This window comes from Suncus etruscus, chromosome 11 (assembly GCF_024139225.1).
Source record: "Suncus etruscus isolate mSunEtr1 chromosome 11, mSunEtr1.pri.cur, whole genome shotgun sequence".
Classification (NCBI taxonomy): Eukaryota; Metazoa; Chordata; class Mammalia; order Eulipotyphla; family Soricidae; genus Suncus; species Suncus etruscus.
In genome coordinates, this window is record NC_064858.1 from 57,052,478 (window position 1) to 57,071,966 (window position 19,489).

The following is a 19,489-nucleotide window of genomic DNA, read 5'->3' on the forward strand; positions in this document are numbered from 1 at the left end:
AAGAAAGAAAGAAAGAAAAGAAAGAAAGAGAAAGAAGAAGAAAGAAAGAAAGAAAGAAAAAGAAGAAAGAAAGAAAGAAAGAAGAAGAAAGAAGAAAGAAAGAAAGAAAGAAAGAAAAGAAAGAAAGAAGAGAGGAAAGAAGAAGAAAAGAGAGAAAGAGAGAGAGAAAGAAAGAGAGAAAGAAGAGAGAAAGAGGGCCCAGAGAGATAGCACAGTGGCGTTTGTCTTGCAATCAGCCGATCCAGGACCTAAGGTGGTTGGTTCGAATCCCAGTGTCCCATATGGTCCCCCGTGCCTGCCAGGAGCTATTTCTGAGCAGACAGCCAGGAGTAACCCCTGAGCACCGCCGGGTGTGGCCCAAAAACCAAAAAAAAAAAAAGAAAAAAAAAAAGAAAGAAAGAAAGAAAGAGAGAGAGAAGAGAGAGAGAGGGAGAGAGGAAAGAAAGAAAGAAAGAAAAGAAAGAATGAAGAAAGAAAGAAAGAAAGAAAAGAAAGAAAGAAAGAAAGAAAGAAAGAAAGAAAAGAAAGAAAGAAAGAAAAGAAAGGAAGAAAGAAAGAAAGAAGAAAGAAAGGAAAAGAAAGAAAGAAAAGAAAGAAGAAAAGAAAGAAAGAAAGAAGAAAGAAAGAAAAGAAAGAAAGAAAGAAAGAAAGAAAGAAAGAAAAAGAGAAAGAAAGAAAGAAAGAAAGAAAGAAAGAAAGAAAGAAAGAAAGAAAGAAAGAAAGAAAGAAAGAAAGAAAGAAAGAAAGAAAGAAAGAAAGAAAGAAAGAAAGAAATCTCAGTGGGCATCAATCACCAGGGCAAGGCCTGACCACTGATCCAGGAGGGAGTAGTCCTTGAGTACTGCCACTTGTGGCACCAAAACAAAATAAAGAAGAAGTTTAATTAAAACATGAACAAAAGAAATAAAGGCCATTTTATGAAAAAGGATAGATGGATAAATAACTGATCTTTTTATTTGCTTTGATTTGCATTTTCCTCATGTACCTATTGGGCATCTTTATGTGGTGTTTTGGGCGGGCACACCTGGTGATGCTCAGGGGTTACTCCTGGATATGCACTCAAAAATCATTCCTGGCTTGGGGGAACCATATGGGGCCCTGAGGGATCAAACTGCAGTCCATCCTAGGCTAGTGCGCGCAAGGCAGATGCCTTACCGCTTGAGTCACCACTTCGGCCTAGAGAGCTATAGTTCACTTTTATTGAGTTTTGTGAATCCCTATATATCATAGAGATTGGTCAGTCTATGTGATACACACATTTTCTCCTATAATTATACCTTTTTGTTTTAGTGATAATTTCTTTAGCAGTACAGAAGCATTTATGATTAATTGGGGTTTTTTATTTGTTTGTTTTGGGCCACACCCATTGATGTGCTCAGGGATTATTCCTGGCTATGCGCTCAGAAATTGCTCTTGGCTTAGGGAACCATATGGGACACCAGGGGGTTGAACCGTGGTCCATCCTAGGTTACGTGCAAGGCAAATGCCCTACCACTTGTGCCACTGCTCCAGCCCTATCGTTTTATTTTTTTTTGTATTTTCCTTGGCTATGACATCAAATCACTGAAGATACCATTGAATCTAACCATAGAGTATATTGCTTATGTTTTATTTGATGTCTCTTAAGTTTTTGTCTTTAATCCATTTTAAAACTTTTGTGCATGATATAGAGGATGGTCTACTTCCGATATTTTTTATGTGGCTAACCAATTTTCTAACAAATAAATTGAAAGGGTAATGTTCTTACACTTTACTTATGGCTTATTTTTCATAAACAAACTGTCCATAGATATCAGGATTTACCATAAACATTCAATTCTATTCCACTGATCTGAGTGACTACTTTTATTGTAATACCTCCCTGTTTGATAGTATAGTTTAGAGTCATCTATGTTTTTCTCAGATTTTCTTTGGCTGTCAGGGATGGTGGCAGGTATAGTTTTATACAACTTCAGTTCTGTGCCTTTGAAAAATACCACTGAATTTTTGTAGGGATTGCTTTATATAATGTTTTGGGTATGTGAATTCTTTCAATCCTTTGAATTTTCGATCCTTTCCATTCTTTCAATCATTTGAATATGTAAATTCTTTAAAACATGGAATATTTTATGTGTTTTCTATTTATTTACAAAAATCACATAGTTCTTGATGTATAACTATTTTACCTAAATTATGTTGATTCTGGGTACTTCATTTTTTTTGCTGCTATTGTAAATGGGTTGTCTTCTTCATTTCTTTTCTAATCTGTTGTTTAATTATGAAAATGGATTAGATTTTTATATATTGGTTTTATAGTTTGCCACTTTATACTATTAGTTTGTTTAATCATTTTGGTGTTGCCTATGTTTATGATAATATTATCAATAAATAATGATCTTTATTTCTCTTCCACTTTGAATCACTTTATTTCTTGACTAATTCCAACAATGTGTTGTCTTGCCTGATCTTAAAAAGAAAGCTTTTGGGTGCCAGAATGATAGTACAGCAGGTAGGGCATTTGCCTTGCACACAAGTGACCCGGGTTGTATCTCCAGCATCCCATATGGACCCCTGAGCACTGCCAGGAGTAATTTCTGAGCCAGGAGTAAACCACTGAATGCCACAGGTTTATCCAATAAAGAAAAAAGCTTTCAGTTTTTCACTGTTGGGCATAATTGAGCTGTTTGTGAGTGGCCTCTACACTGCTGAGGTAAATGCTTTCTGATTCGCATTGCCAATATTTTATCATAAACAGATTCAGAATCCTGTCAAAAGCTTTTTTTGAATCAACTGATATAATCAAATAATTTTTCTTTCCATAAAGTAGAACATCACATTAATTAATGTGTATATATTGAATCACATTTACATCCTTGAAGTGAATCCTACTATACTAATTTTTCAGGATTTATATGTGTGTGAAAGAGAGAAAGAGAAAAAACAAGAAGAGAGAGGACTGTGGAAAGATTGTCACATTAACCTTAAAAAGAAGGATTTAATTGATGGCTCAGCCTTACCAGTCATCAGTTCTTACCTGCAAAAGAGCTCCCATTAGAGAAGCCAGTGCAGCCATTCCTATACACAGGGCTCCAAACAGCACACCTAGATAGATAACACAAAGTCAGTGTCAAATTCAGTCACACAGGATTAGAATTCTCAATAAAATAGGCTTGAATACTTTTGGTTTCAATTGTGTACTATGACTGTGATAAAGAATGGCTGCAGGCATTAAAGCCAATAAATAAAGGAAAGGGTGTTTGCCTATAGAATCAACAGTATGCAAAGGGAACACAAAACCCTGATATCACATCCCAAGATTAGCTATAACATTTGGTTATGTAAGTAAAGAATCCTCAGTATTAACTATAGGGATTTAAAATTAAGAACCATTGTGTTGTTAATCTAATCCTGTATAACCTTTTTTTTTTTTAAAGAAAGGAAGGCTTGGGTCTCTTTTTTCAGTTTGAAAAAATAGGGCCCAAATTAGTTTTGCTCTATCCAACACAATGGGGATTGGAGTTAAAATAAGAACTTAAGTCTCCGACTTTAAGCATCATTTCCTCAGAGAAATGGCATTCCACAATAAAGGGTCATTTGGACTCATTAAATCTCTCATAATCTCCAGTAACATCCCAAACCTTTCCTGTTCAACTGACAGAAAAAGAAAGCTTTGAGATAAATATTATATACCCACCTCTAACAATTCCCCCCCCCCAAGATTTATGTTTTGTCTTTTAGTTTTAGCCTTAATTTCTGTATTTAAAGATAATTTATTTAAAACATTGTGATTTATAAAGCTATTCATAGTTGAGAGTTTTAGACATACTAAAAAGTTCCTGATAGCAAAAGAAACACAGGTTAAAACTAAATGACAGTTGAGTAAGAGAAATATCTGCACTCAACATATTTCCAAACTTCTTTTTTTGTTGTTTTTTGTTTTTGTTTTGGAATTATTCCCAGCAGCACTCAGGGGTTACTCCTGGCTCTACACTCAGAAATTAATCCTGGCAGGCTTAAAGGACCATACGGAAAGCCAGGAATGGAACCAGGGGAAGCCGTGGGTAAGGCAACAACTGTGCTATATTTTATTTTTCCTACCAACTGTGTTATATTTTATTTTTCCTCTTTATATTTTCAAAATTTTTCATATTTCTTCCAAGTACATATATTAATACTTAAAGTATCGGACATGTATTCCAAATCCCATATGGTCCTCAAATCTTCCTGAGTGCAAAGCCAGAAATAACCCCATAGCACCACTGGGAATGTCACAAAAACAAAAACAAAGAATTTTAGTCTTCATGGTCCTCTAACAGTTAATTATTACTGAATGCATTTAATACCAGCAGGCATAGAAATATACAAATACATTCACGATTGAATTCTTTCTCAATATCTTCCCTTACATTCTGGGATCTCAAAAGTCATTTTTCAGAACTTAATTTTGAAAACAGAATCTTACTCAATCCTTGGGAAGTCCAAGAGAGACCCCTTTCTGAAAGCGTTCTGAAGTAGGGCTTGACTAGATCTTCCACAGTGACAGCTGCTAAGGCATTGATACTGGAGGACACCGTGCTGTAAGGGAAAGTCAGACTTTGATCAGAAACTTGAATACTCTAAGTGGAAATGAGAAGGGACTAAATATAAATTCTCACTTGTGAACAATGACAAACTGTATTATACATAATATGATCACAGCACCACCTTTCTGAGCTACTATTATTTTAGAATGCCTCAGGGTAATATCCATAGACTTAAGAGAGAAAGAATAATGTAATTCTGCTTCCACTATGCAATTAAACCCCAATGTCTATGGAAAGGATCAACAATGACTATGCAGTATTATTAGGAACTGACTTCTAAACAATTTGCCTTGTACATGAAATGGATGGTAATAAATCCTCCCTAACATATGTTAAAATTATCAGTAACATAATTTATTGGATCGTCAGAGCTGCACATCCTAATAAGAATTGCCTATGCCCCAGCACTACCAAGCCTGAGTATTGAACTACCCAGCCCAGTTGGCTCAATCTTGGCAGGACCCCCTAAGAAATAGACCCCATGAGAACTGCTCCCACACATACAAATGATTCTTTATAACAAATTAAGGGAAAAGGTACAATGAATAAAGTAAATACGATAACAAAAGTCTTTATATAGTGTGTATTATTCAAGGTACAATATTTTAATACTCCCTTTCACTTGATCATGCTTTAGCTAGTGGTATATTTTAAGCCAAGACTAAAGACTTTTTGAATAGTCAGTGAAAGCTATCATAAACTAATCATTGATATTGTGCCTCTCTCAACAGGGTATGTGAGGACACCAGAGGAAATTAAAAGTAAAGACTGATGATAAATGCCTGCTGTCCCAGAGATCAATCAGAGTAGATACATAGATTGTTGATCTAATTGTTGACAATTCATGCCCCAAATTCCACTTTATCCCTCACAATATCCAATAACAAAAGAAATATCCCTAAAAGACCCCCCCATTAGAGTCTCAGAACATACATACCTCAAAGTGCCGCTGTAAGCACAGGCCACGAAAAGTCCAGGAATTCCTGGATAATCTTGCAAAATGTCCAATACTAAATAAGGCATGAGCTGAAAAATTCCAAAATTTACTCCTGAGTACTATTTACTATCAAATAAGAGCAAATACTGCCTAATTTATCTAGTGTTTTACAAGAATTGGAGAAAGCTACTTTTCTAAAATAACCTAATATTCTTAACTCTGGGATATTTAATATTTTAATATTTTTAATATTTTCTAAATACCTAAAATAAGATCTGTTTTGTTTTGTTTAGGTAACACACCCAGAAGTACTGGAGGCTTACTCCTGGCTCTATGCTCAAGGATCACTCCTGGAAGAGCTCGGGGGATTATATAAAACCTATTCACTGTACATCTGGCCTCATAAAGTAAAGCTGCCTTGCAAGCAGCCGATCCAGGACCAAAGGTGGTTGGTTCGAATTCCGGTGTCCCATATGGTCCCCCGTGCCTGCCAGGAGCTATTTCTGAGCAGACAGCCAGGAGTCACCCCTGAGCACCGCCGGGTGTGGCCCAAAAACCAAAAAACAAAGTAAGCTTTAACAGGCTCTGGATTCAGATATATGTACATTTTAACTCAACTTTTGTGAGTTTCAATTTCCTCTTAAAATGTGAGTAATAAGGGCAGGAGATACAATATAGTGGATGAAGCATTTGCCTTGCACACAACTGCTCGGTTCAATCCCCATAACCACATATAGTTCCTTAAAGTAATTACCAAAAGCAATACCTGAACACAACTAGGTGTGATCCAAAAAATAAAAATAGTCTTTAGTGGAAAATAATACTAACCTCATAGAGTGTCCATGTAAGTTAAATTATAAAATTTATTTCAAGATTTTAGACTAAGACATGAAATATAGTCAATATTCAATAAAAGATTGTGGTTGTCATTCTTTGAAATAGTCTTTAATTAAAAAAATAATTATAGTCCTCTGTATTGAAGCCAGCTTAAATAACTTAATTTTATTTGTTTAATCAAAACATTTTTTAAATTTCAATCACTGTCAGGAGTTAAAATGTAATTAAAATTGTATATAGTCTGAAATGCAATAAAAAGTGGAGAGGCTGGAGATTTCTGAAATTTGTTTCTTTTCAAAAATTCCTGATACCAAAGTGATTACATTGTTAACATTACATGCTTATTGGGGGATAGGTAAGGGCATACTTGCGGGTGTTCAGCACTGACTCACCACTCTGTGGTCAGGATTTCTATCAACAATGCTCAGAGGACTACACTGTGCTGGGGATGAACTGGAGATGGCCACATGTAAGGCAAGCACCTCAACCCCTGTACTATCTTCCAATCCGCTGTGATTTTTTTCAAAATGTACATAATAAAGATGGGGAGATGATTTTTAATAAAGATGGGTGGGTGATTTTAACAATAAGTAGGAAAAAGGGGGCTGTCACTTTTTATTCAAATTTCTTTAATGTAATAGTTTGCTGATGGGACATAGAAAAGTATCATCATTATAATTAAGAACTGTCTTACATAGCTTTAATAACTTTTTTCCTTTTCTTCAAGTCTTAATTTTTTATTCAGAGGAAAGTAGCACTAAATGAAATTCAGTCCAAAAGTTTCCACACTCTCTTTAAGAGTATAATTCCGGGGCCGGAGAGATAGCATGGAGGTAAGGCATTTACCTTTCATGCAGAAGGTCATCGGTTCGAATCCCAGCGTCCCATATGGTCCCCCGTGCATGCCAGGAGCAATTTCTGAGCACGGAGCCAGGAAAAACCCCTGAGCATTGCCGGGTGTGACCCAAAAACCACAAAAAAAAAAAAAAAGAGTATAATTCCAAGAAGAATCCCATATACAAACAAAAGAGGTTTCTCCCATTAGTGTTCCAGCAAAATCCTCTCATTGTCAACCATCTTAGAAATCTTTGGCATGAAGATCTTTGAAGACATCTCAAATTGGTCTCTCAGAGACAATGATGGTAAAAATATACAACAGTGACCATGTGCTAAGTCTTCATCCTGTGAGTTCCAGCAGACCATTTAAGCATATCTCTAGTATCCTCAGGTTAAAGTTTTGGTCTGATCTTCTCTTAATTGCCTTTATTTGGGCTTCGCAGCCCCAGTGACATATTAACTGAATGAACTCATTAGCTAACAACAACTGCTTTGTAACCATCCAATTGATAAGAAACCCCTTCTATCAAAATTGCACAACAAATTAGTGAAGAATACAACATTATAGGAGAAGGTGATAAGCTTGGACTAAGATGAAACAGAAAGAAAAGTGAATATATACTGTTTCCACTACTGCTTTGTATCCCTGTGCAGATAGGAAAGTAACTTCACTGTCTGTAAGTTAGATCTAATGTTACATCAAGCAGTTGTTCCCCTCAACTGACTCTGGGATTCTCAATTCCCAATTGAATTCTCTACCTTATTAGTGAATTTTCCTTTTCACCCAGAGTATTCATTCTTCCCTTGGGCCAAACCAATAACACAATAGCAAGGGCTATTGCATATGGCCCACTGGGGTTAAATCTCTGACACCTGATAAGGTTCTTCAAACATTGCTAAGAGTGATCACTGAGTACAGAGCCCTGAGCATTGTGTGACCCAAAAACAAAACAAAACACACACACACAAAGGTTACAGGGGGCGGAAGGGACAATGTGGGTGCAGGATGAGTGCAGGGTGCATTGCTATGATGGGGTGGTGAAGCAGCAAAGCAGCAAAAATCAAATAGTCATATGGGAACTACTGTGAATCAGTCCTTTTCATACAAATAGGGCAAAACTATTTCGATTGCTAGAAATTTCTATTCTAAAGCTAAATAAATAATTGTTTTGTAGTATATACAGGTTTGGTCCCTGGCACAACATGGTCTCCTAAGCACCACAGAACCAGTATTAACCCTTGAGCATAGCTAGGTATGGCTCAATACATCCCCTCAATAAATAAATAAATGAATAAATAAATAAATAAATAAATAAATAAATAAAACAAAACCTTTCACACAGCTCTTACCACCAAATTGCATTAAATAGTTGATGCTAGTCCCTTATTAGAATTCTTTCCCCACCATTTACAAATTGGAATTTAAACCATTTATAGTGACCTAACAACTATCCACATAGTGTCTCAGAAGACCACAGCTTGTATATAGTTTTTCTTTAACCATGTTTCAATTCTATTCCCAGTCATCAATTTCAATTCTATTTAATGTTTGGCTTAACTTTTTTCATGTATTTAATTTTTGAAACAGTATACTTCAAATCTGCTATGTCTGTTTAAAATTTTGAAAAGTAAAAATACAAATATTAAAGATATTGATGTCTCTACACAAGAGTATGAGTCCTTTCCAGTAAATAAGCTTTCCACTTTACATAAAGAAAGACATGGTACTGAACCTGGTCTGGTGCAGATACTTTCTTGGCTGTCCAAGGGTCACAATCATGGTACCTAGAATACAGGGCAAGTCCACAAAGCACTGAGCAGACAAGGATTGCCCAGAGTCCTATGAGGTTGATATAGAGAGACCTAAAGAAGTGAAAAGAAAACATAAAAGGACTTGATTATTACTGATATCCCAAAGATTAGGAAACTTTTAACATATTAACAGAAGAGCCCTTCAAGATTATGTTCAATAAATACATATCATCTTTTAGTAATCAAACTTGTAACTTACTTTATTTTGGCCTAACCTTCTGCTTATTATTTTTAACACACAATATATTTGGAAAGACCAGGAAGCTATAAGATTTCCCATTGAATGAATATATTCTCTTTGTCATAGTTCATTGGTCTTTCTAATTTGGTGTGATGGTATGTCTTAAAGTATTTTAATTTCTTAAAATTAAATATTTATTAGGGCCGGAGTGATAGCACAGTGGTAGGAAGTTTGCCTTGCATGCAGCTGACCCAAGACAGACCTGGGTTTGATCCCTGACATCCCATATGGTCCCTCTAGACAGAAGCAATTTCTGAGCACATAGCCAGGAGTAACCCCTGACCATTACCGGTTGTGGCCCCAAAACCAAAAAATTAATTAATTAATTAATTAATTATTTCTTAAATTTAAAATTTCTTAAAATTAGCCTCAGCTTCCTTCTGGGCTCTAATGCCACCACTGATCTCTGTTATTTGGGGACGTAAAACCTCACGTCTTAATTCCTTTCACCAAGTGCAAAGGGGGCTGTCTTTTGGGGTCTTTTCTCAGCCTCCTTCCAGGTCCCAGTGCTACTGCTGATCTTTTGTCCCCTGGGGACAGTCAGGCATTTATCTGCGTGAAACAGGGAAACTCCCATCCTAATCCCCTCCACCAAGCCTCCTTTCCAGCCTTCCCTCAGCCTCATTCTGGGTTCCAGTGCCATTACTGAATCCCCTCTCCTTCCCATCAACACTCTTTTTCTCAAACCACATGAATGCTAGTGTGTCTGTGCAAAGACATTTCAATTTATATCATAGAGTTCCTGGCAGATCAAATTTAGCACTTATTTCTCTTAGAAAATATACAGCTCAAAAACCAGATAAAAAATCAATAAACTAATAGGCAATATTTTTATTATACTTAGACAACCTTGCTAATTTAGAAAAATGACCTCTGAAGAAGATACACCTTGAATCACATGTCATACAAACATACAAACAATTCAATAGATCACTTTCTTAAACACCCTGATTCTCCAGCAAGCCAAAACACTAAATGCAAAGATCAACTGCAAAGCTAAGGAAGATACCTATTGTTGGGGATATGGAGAGAAATCCTGGCAAATCTCCAAGTCCACCCAAACGTCTAAACCTTATAGATGAGGACCTAAAATAGACAATTAATGGTTTAACAATGGAAATCAAGGAGTCACTAGCCTGCGAAATTAAGAAATTTATAGATGAACAGTTCAACCAACTCAAAGAAGAACTCTTTCAGAAGATGAGAGAAACGATACAAATGGAACTGCAGGAACTAAAAAGCATGTTAGCAAGACATAACAGTAGAATTCCACAGATGGAGAATTGCACAGACAAACTTGAAGACAAATTACAAGCCAGCAATGATAAGAAGTCAAAAAAAAAAAGGAGAGACAAAACCTTGGAAGAAAATGTAAAGAAAATGAACAAAAACAAGAGAAATAATCTCTGAATTATAGGAATACCAGATGGGGAAGAAAACAGGAAAGGATAAGAACAAGTAGTGAGAGAGATAATAGAGAAATCCCCACCTTGGGAAAGAGGTTTCTCTACAAATCCAAGAGGCAAAAAGAGTGCCAAACAAAATAGACCCTATCAGAACGACACCAAGACATTTAGTAATTCAAATGGAAAAAACAAACACAGAGAGAGAAGGATTCTTTAAAGCAGTAAGGGAGAAAAAAACCCACAAGTATAAAGAAAAAAACCTAAGAACTAAACCAGATCTTCCATTTGAAACAGTCCAGGCAAGAAAAGAGTTGAATGACATATTCAAACTACTAAATGAGAGAAACTTTCAACCTAGACTCCACTAACCAGCAAAACTCTCATTTACATGGGCGGGAGGGTTAAAAAATTCTCAGACAAAAAAGAACTCACATTATTTGTGCTAACAAAACAACTCAAATGAAATACTCATAGAGCAATTACACAATCCAAATCGCCAATTATAACAACAACAAACCTACACAATATAATGAAACTATAGCCCCTTCTGTCAATAGTTTCCTTAAATGTCAATGGACTAAACTCAACTATCAAAACTGGATACAGCTGTTTAGATTGAGCAGATGTCCAATCAACTGCTCTTTATAGGTGTCTATAATAATTTTCTAGTGCTTTTATCCACAGGAATGGGTGCAGAATGCATTTGGTTGCCATGAACTCCCACTACAGTGCTCACTCTAAGAAGTTTTAGTGTCTTAATTTTACCATGTCTATAACAACTCCTTGATTTTTTTGTCCACAGTGATACTTGGAGATTTAGGTTGGTCACCCTAGTTCAACACTGCAATGCTATACTGTATTAGACTCAGATGTCAGTGCTCTTAAGATAATGTCTTGACAAAAATTCTAATGTCTTCATTTTCTAGTTGATTATGCCTGATAATCTAATCTAATGTTTATGTCCACAGATAACAATGGAATATGCAACTGCATGCCAAAAAATCCTGCCTCAGAGCTCATTTATTGAGTATAATATTGCAATTTGTCTTCAATTTCAGGTAGTTTACCATTATACCAAAATGCTCATTATTTTAGTTTGCTTTTAGGAAAGGAACTTGGATGCTCAAGACCCAGATGATTCTTCATGGTATAGACTCCTCTTACAATGTTCATTACCATATCATTTAGTTTTCTAAACTTGAAAATTATGATTGTTTTAAAAATGCTCTATACACAATCTAACTCACAAAACCTTTCTTCAGTAAAGCTTACCCTCACCAATGATGACTAGCCTAGAAAAGGAAAAACCTTTATATCTGACTTGCCGACTTTATTAAGTATTCTAACCCAGTACACCTTTTCAATTGTAACCCATGGATCTATTCCCAGTGTCTATGTGTGTGAGCATATGTGCTGGCCACCTCTATGTCTGTCTGATGTCCATCTGTAATATAAATAATGTCTGTCTATGTTGTATATTGTCTTTCCCCCTATCACTCTCCTCCCCCCCATTTTGCTTACCACCTTACAAATATTACAAATATTTTTCTAGTCCTTCACTCTCTCAGCCTGATCTGTTATTTTCCCCCTATCCCCCCCCTTTTGGGGCGGGGGTTTGGGTCACACCCAGCAGCGCTCAGGGGTTACTCCTGGCTCTAAGCTCAGAAATCGCTCCTGGCAGGCTCATGCTCATATAGGGTGCCGAGATTTGAACCTTGCATGCAAGGCAAACGCTTTACCTCCATGCTATCTCTCCGGCCCCAATATTTTCCCCTTTTTTTACCCTCAGTTCTCAACTCCTCCAGAAGAAGAACATTTTCCCACCCCAGCCAGCTGCCAACCAGCTGCCAAAGTGAAAAGAAAGATTCCCAGCCCGCCTTGCCTCAGCCCAAAAAGAAGCTGCTACTGTCACTGCTGCTGATTTGCTATCGGTGGCCCATTTTCCCCTCACCTCCCATTGCTATAGACTGTTGCTCACTACCTAATTCGGTTTCTGAGATGCCTCCAGTGTGAGGATGTTTCCTGATAAGTGACTGCTGAGAGCCATTTTTCAGACTCCGCAAGACCATATTACAGGCTGAAGCTGTGCTCAGATTTTATCCTCCCACACACACACAGACTATTTCAAAAGCTTAAAGGGGACATGTATATCTCCTTCAAATATTTCTTTAGATGAATTTACTTAATGTATATAACTCTTAATGTCTATCTTCTTATGTAGCAGCAGTTTCTCCCATTCCTTTTTTCTTTTTTGATCTATTTAGTAGAAAATTCTAGTAGATAAGTTTCTCTACTGTTCTGAGTTCATGTTAGAATCAGTTATAGGGATTGTTCAGCTTGTTATTTTTACCCCCATATGCACCTGTAGTGCCTTGTGGCATTGTTCCTTTTTGCACGGGCACATTAAAATGGGAAAATCTTACGTGTTCAAACAAGTTCTTATCTAATAGAGATAGGAACACATAAATTTTATATTACAATGGTGCCTTAACCCTCAACACTTGTCATAGTGATTTGACTTAGGCTTCAGAAGATCATATATTGACCATTCACCCCTGAACCTTGGATCACATCTATGAAAACAGCACTATTTTCTATACCAGCACCAGGAATCCTACATCTACCAGGGAAGGCACTACTGTGCCCTGGCATAGACTTACTCCAGTATGGGTTCATATGACACCCTAACTACTTGGTAATAGCAACAACCTGCTTTCAGAGCAGGGTTCTCTGCATTGCCACCTAATGGTGAAATAAAACCAAAAGATGCTCCATGTGACCCTTCCTTCGACACAGGATCTGTACAGAAACCAGGATATCTAACTATAGAAACCTGACAGCAACAATCATGATTGTGAAGAACTTTTAATGAGACCCCAGAGAAAGACTTTGAGGTTAGACAATTTAGCATGCCCAGAGCTGTATTTTGTCTTATGCCAAATGCTTCATGGGTAAGGGCTCCCTGTTTTTAGGCCAAAATTCTTTCTTTGTATTTTTCCCATATTTTGCTGTGTCTATGCAAAAAAAAAAGCCATGAACACACTTTTAATTTTTTTATCCCTTATCTTTTAAATCAGGGCCCCCACCTTTTTTCATAGAACCTTGGGACTTGGATTACTTTATTTTATCACATATTACCACATTTTTAAAAAAAAATTACCAAGAAAAAATAAAAAAGGCTAGTGGCCAGGGGCTAACTGGTCTCAGATGTATTGTCAAGAAAATAATTAAGAACAGAACTAAATATCCAAGCTAATAAATATCAAGTCAATGATAATAGAATCAAGGGATCTAAACTTTAACAATCTAAACTCAAAAGAGGGTCTTCCAGGGGGCAAAGGGTGGTGGTATAAGATGCACTCTGGGTCCATTGATGGAGGGAGTCTGACACTGGTGGTGGGAAGGGCTCTGAATCATTTTATATTTGAAATTCAACTATGAAGGACTCTAGGTCACAATTGTTAATTGCTTCAATAACATAAAAAAATTCTTAAAATTAGGGCTTCTTATTAAGGAATAAGAATAATCACATTATTGGTTCAAGTAACAATATTGTTATTATAAACTACTAAATACTTTAAGCATCATTGTAAAATAGTAAAATCTTCCTGGTTTCTGTGCAAAGGTTTACATACAGGCACTGTGATTAAACTTGAGCATATATTCCAACTTTATTTGTCAAGGGGACTCTGGGCAAGTAATTTAGCACTGTCAAATCTGTTTCTTAGTTTTTACAGTGGGCAATGCTATCCACATTATAAAGTGGATATAAAATTAAATGAATATTTATTGTAAGTGGATATGAAATTAAATGAAACTGTATACATCATAATAGCACAGTACATGAAATGTGATAGACAACTAAGAAGCAGTTACCGATATTGTTAGTGATAATAAAATTCATTGCTATCTAATAATTAGCTGAGAGTTTGGGAGATAGCTCAATCCAGGAAACATAACTTGCCATAAGCACAACAAGGTGTGGCCCTGGTGTCCCTCAGCACTCTTGAGCCTAAGAGGCACCATCTGACTAGGCTCAGGCGCTGGACTGCCCCCAGACTCCTTGGTCCTGTGCATTAGTTGAGATGCACGCTCACAAGTGGTTTGTTGATTGGTGAATGATTTTCTGACAAAGGTGGCTATATTGTTTCCTAGTGGTGCTCTGTGATGAATTATCCAAAGATGAAGAGAACTACTACCCAAGTCATACTTTCTTCCCCAAGTCAACTGCTATCCAAAGCCACTGGATTCAACAGGCTAAAGGAATGAACCCCTCACTCTGAAGTGGAGCAATTCAGAAAAGCCATTCCTTGTTTTATGTTTTTTAAATTTTTCTTTGATTAAGATTCTGTAGTTTATGGGGCCGGGAAGGTGGCGCTAGAGGTAAGGTGTCTGCCTTGCAAGCGCTAGCCAAGGAACGGACCGCGGTTCGATCCCCGGCGTCCCATATGGTCTCCCCAAGCCAGGGGCGATTTCTGAGCACATAGCCAGGAGTAACCCCTGAGCGTCAAACAGGTGTGGCCCAAAAACCAAAAAAAAAAAAAAAAAAAGATTCTGTAGTTTAAAGCTTCTTAGAGCCAACCCTATGCCACACTCCTATGGTCTAATTTCTTTCTCTAGCCCAGAGCCTTTCAAAGAAGGTAATACAGCTCATGGCTGGCCTATTCCCTTGAACAGACTGCATGCTTCTCATCAGTCTACTGTATATTTTGTTAAGTCAAAAATAGTCTTTCCAGGGCCAGAAAGATGGTACAGCAGCTAAGGCTCTTGCCTTGCATGAGGCCAAATTGGGTTCAATCACCAGCATCTCATATGATCCCCTGATCACTGCCTGCCAGGAATACTTCCTGATTGGAGAGCCAAGAATAAGCCCTGAACATTGCTTGGTGTGGCCCAAAAACAAAACCAAAAAGTCATTCTAAGGGCTGGAAATACAATACAGGAGGTAAGATGTTTGCATTGCATGCAATCTTACCTGGTTTGACTCCCTGGATTACAAAACCAGGAGAAAACCCTTAGCACCGTAACAAAACAAACTAATTATATTTCATTTCTAAATCATCAGAAAATATTAGTCTTCTCATATATCTCCCTTAACTCTGAGTAAAGTAGTTTACACATTGTTTAATTAGACTTGACTACCATTCAAATAGACCACTTATCAGCATTTGTTAATTTGATGATTTATTTAATAATTCAAGTGAATACTTTTAGATATTCTCTTTCTATAAATTGCCACTTATTATATTTGTATGTAAGCCCATTATTTATCTCTTAGAGTTTAATGATAAGAAATAATTGTGAGCATCTAAAAAGAGAACTGATATTAATGATTCAGTTACCATAGTTTAACTTACATTTTTGCCTGAAATCGGTTTTTACAGGAAATATATCTCTGCACTTGGGATTGGTTGACACCATAGATGCCGGTCCAGGTGAATGTTCCTCCAATAATAATTGTCCAGAATGTATGTCTTTGCAAAGGATTAGGATCAAAACTAAATTAAAAAAAAAAAAAAAAAACAGAAAATAAATTTGAACCTTTTAATTTAAAAATAAAGCAACAAAATTTCTCCTAGAATATTTTGAATGCATGTAATATATACCTATAGAAATATAGGCACACTTATAAATGTGTACATTTTTTTTTTTGGTTTTTGGGTCACACCCGGCGGTGCTCAGGGGTTACTCCTGACTGTCTGCTCAGAAATAGCTCCTGGCAGGCACGGGGGGACCATATGGGACACCGGGACTTGAACCAACCACATTTGGTCCTGGATCGGCTGCTTGCAAGGCAAACGCTGCTGTGCTATCTCTCCGGGCCCAAATGTGTACATATTAAGAAATATAGGGGCCGGACGGTGGCGCTGGAGGTAAGGTGCCTGCCTTATCTGCGCTAGCCTAGGACGGACCGCGGTTCGATCCCCCGGCATCCCATATGGTCCCCCAAGCCAGGAGCGACTTCTGAGCGCATAGCCAGGAGTAACCCCTGAGCGTCACCGGGTGTGGCCCAAAAACCAAAAAAAAAAAAAAAAAAAAAAGAAATATAAAAGACAGAAACATTCCTTATTTAAGTTAATTAAATACTAATTGATATTTTCAAGGGCTTAGAAATTCTGTATGGAATTGGCAAGGACAATTGAATCATTATGAACATCTATAAAAATGTTTTTCCATGTCTTTAGAGAAAAGAACATGATAGGAGAGGGAGAGGAAGGTGAGGAAGGTGCAGGCAGTAGATGAGAGAAGAGGAATTAGAAGGGAAAAGGGTAGAGGGAAAATTCCTTTGAGCACTGAAAGAAACACAAAACTCATACATTTTGTATATATAATGCTAGTCCTTGTACATGTATCTGCTTAGTTCTAATACAATCAAGGTCGATAAATTAATTTAATTATGCCAATTTTATGCCTGGAACCCAGAGTTGGTCTTATGCCAATAAACTTCTGGGGTGAGGTCTTTTTGTAATCAGGCCAAGAATTTTTTTTTCGTTTTCCTCATATTTTTCTGGACCTATGCGATTGCCACTATCACACCTTTACTATATATTTTTTTACTCTTATCCATTAAGGGAAAAAATACAATTTACTGAACTTAAAAACAAATAACTGTAGTAGAATGCCTGTCTTGAATACAGGCAGGGGATGGGAAGGGGGGAGGGGGTAATGTTACACTGGTGAAGGGGGATGTTCTGTTTGTGACTGTAACCCAATTATGATCATGTTACTTAAATTAAAAATATATTTAAAAAATCATGCCAATTTATTCATTTATAAAACTACCATTTTCTTAATCATGCTTTTTAAAATAGTTTACTTTTTCCTTTGGGCCACATATTGTTGTGTTTAGAACTTACTCCTGGCCCTATGGTCAAGGATCACTCTTGGCAGTGCTCAGGAGACCATATATAGTCCTCAGTATCTAACTGGGGTCAGCAATGTGCAAGGTAAGTTCTTTAATGCCTGCATCTCTCTGACATGCATTCCTATAATACTGAGCATACAAACCAAATGCTAGTAGTTAGTAATCACTTTATGATGGCATACTAAATCCAAAATATTTTACAAAAAATTCAACTTCAATATTTGACATACTTTGTAACCTTAGAATATTTGACAACTTTGGAATGAATGATTCTATTCATCTCTACGTATTATATAAGCTTAAAAATTTTTTTCAAAACTCACTTTCATGGGAACTTCCTGAAAAATAGTACAATTCCACAAATCTAAGTCAAATTAACTTGAGGTTAATAAATTATTCTGATTTTATACATACTCTTGCATTGCTAAGGAAATGGAAAATATCTGTTTTGTCCTATAATATTTAAAATCAAAGTTTAAGCAGTTAAGGGTTATAATTTTTTATTCCATAAAATAAATACTGTAAGCTAATAGAAATCAAAAGGATGAACCAGAGAGATAGCATACAACATGATTTGCATGTGGGAGGACTCAGTTCAATCCCCAGCATTACATGGTACCCCAAGCACAAAGTCAGAAGTTGACCTTGAGTACAATTGGGTGTGTACAAAAATTTAAAAAAAATGCAAAAGAACCAAAAGGATCTGAGAAAAGTATTAAAATATCCAAAGAAAACACCAAATACTTTTCTTCACTTATTCCAACTAGAGCAGATATTCTGTGCATCATATTTTCAAAACATCAAGGACTACATAAAAGTCTTAATTATTAGCAGCCTTCCAAATGAAGATGAGAAAAATGTCTGAAATTCACTCCTTACGACTTTCCTGTTAATGTAAAACTATCCTGTACAACACTGCAACACCTACATCTTTTGTGTAACCTGACAACTATGTTGCAGAAAAATGACACTCCCTTCAACCTAGCCTACCAGGAGGAGATTTAGATGTAACAAAATATTAATAGCAATAATAGTTTATTCTTCTGGGAATCAATGATTTCTTTTCCTGGTAGTAGTATCTATGTGCATTTGGAGAGAACTATACAATTCTTCATTAGTCTTAATGTCTGTCAATCGAGATCTGTTCTGCCCTAGTTAAGGAATTGAGAAAGTACATTTTAAGCCAATTGATGGTTATCTTGCTGTAAATATGAATCTTGAAGTTCCTCAGGAAAAAAAAGTACTAAAGAACAGCTACAAATGATTCACTGTAATTTATTATTTAAAAGTGAACACCGACTCTATCCAGCTGACAAAAGCATTCTTCTCAAATGTTAGTGCCTTTTTCCCAGAATACCAGAAGAAAGGCTCTAAGTGCAAAATACTTTTCTTTCTTTTTTCCAGTGCTTTTGCCTTGTCCATCTCACAGGCTCTGCTTAAGGAGAAAATAATCCAACCCATACCTACATGAGACCCACTCCTCAGTGAATATTGTACAAGGTTCTTGTTCTCTTTAGGAAAATGAAACAGATAGTTAAGACACTTGAAATATTAGCCATTACCTTTCTAGTCAATTTTATAGACATAAAACTATAATATTATATCTGTCAGTTGGAATAACTGTTTTTGAGTATCTTTCTCTTCAAATGTTTCCTTTATTTCTTTACAGTTTCCCTCTTTGCTATAATTCAACCTTTAATCTATTCCAGATTTTGATATCTAAAATACCGTAACTGTTACTTTGCTATCATCCTTTCTCATGCTATCAGGTAAATGAGTAATTGTCCCATTGATAAGTTAAAAAACCCAGTAAGAAGTAGTACAGTAATTAAAGCACTTCCTTTATGTTGTTTGATATTCAGATATGGGCACCTGATTATCACAAGGAGTGTATCTGAACACAGAGTCAGGAATAGGCCATGAGCACCACTAGGTATAACCCCAAAATGGAAAAAAAATAAAATAAAAAGGTAAAAGATATCCTTAAAGGTA

General features: G+C 36.5%; 1 protein-coding gene across 1 annotated transcript in view; it reads right to left on the reverse strand.

The window, feature by feature from the left end:
* Positions 1 to 19,489, reverse strand: part of SLC5A8 (solute carrier family 5 member 8) — a 122,430-nt gene that overhangs the window by 21,073 nt on the left and 81,868 nt on the right. The window contains 5 exon segments of the mRNA XM_049782940.1: positions 3,014 to 3,081; positions 4,442 to 4,554; positions 5,500 to 5,588; positions 8,907 to 9,036; positions 15,990 to 16,130. Coding sequence (XP_049638897.1) covers positions 3,014 to 3,081; positions 4,442 to 4,554; positions 5,500 to 5,588; positions 8,907 to 9,036; positions 15,990 to 16,130 — 541 coding nt within the window.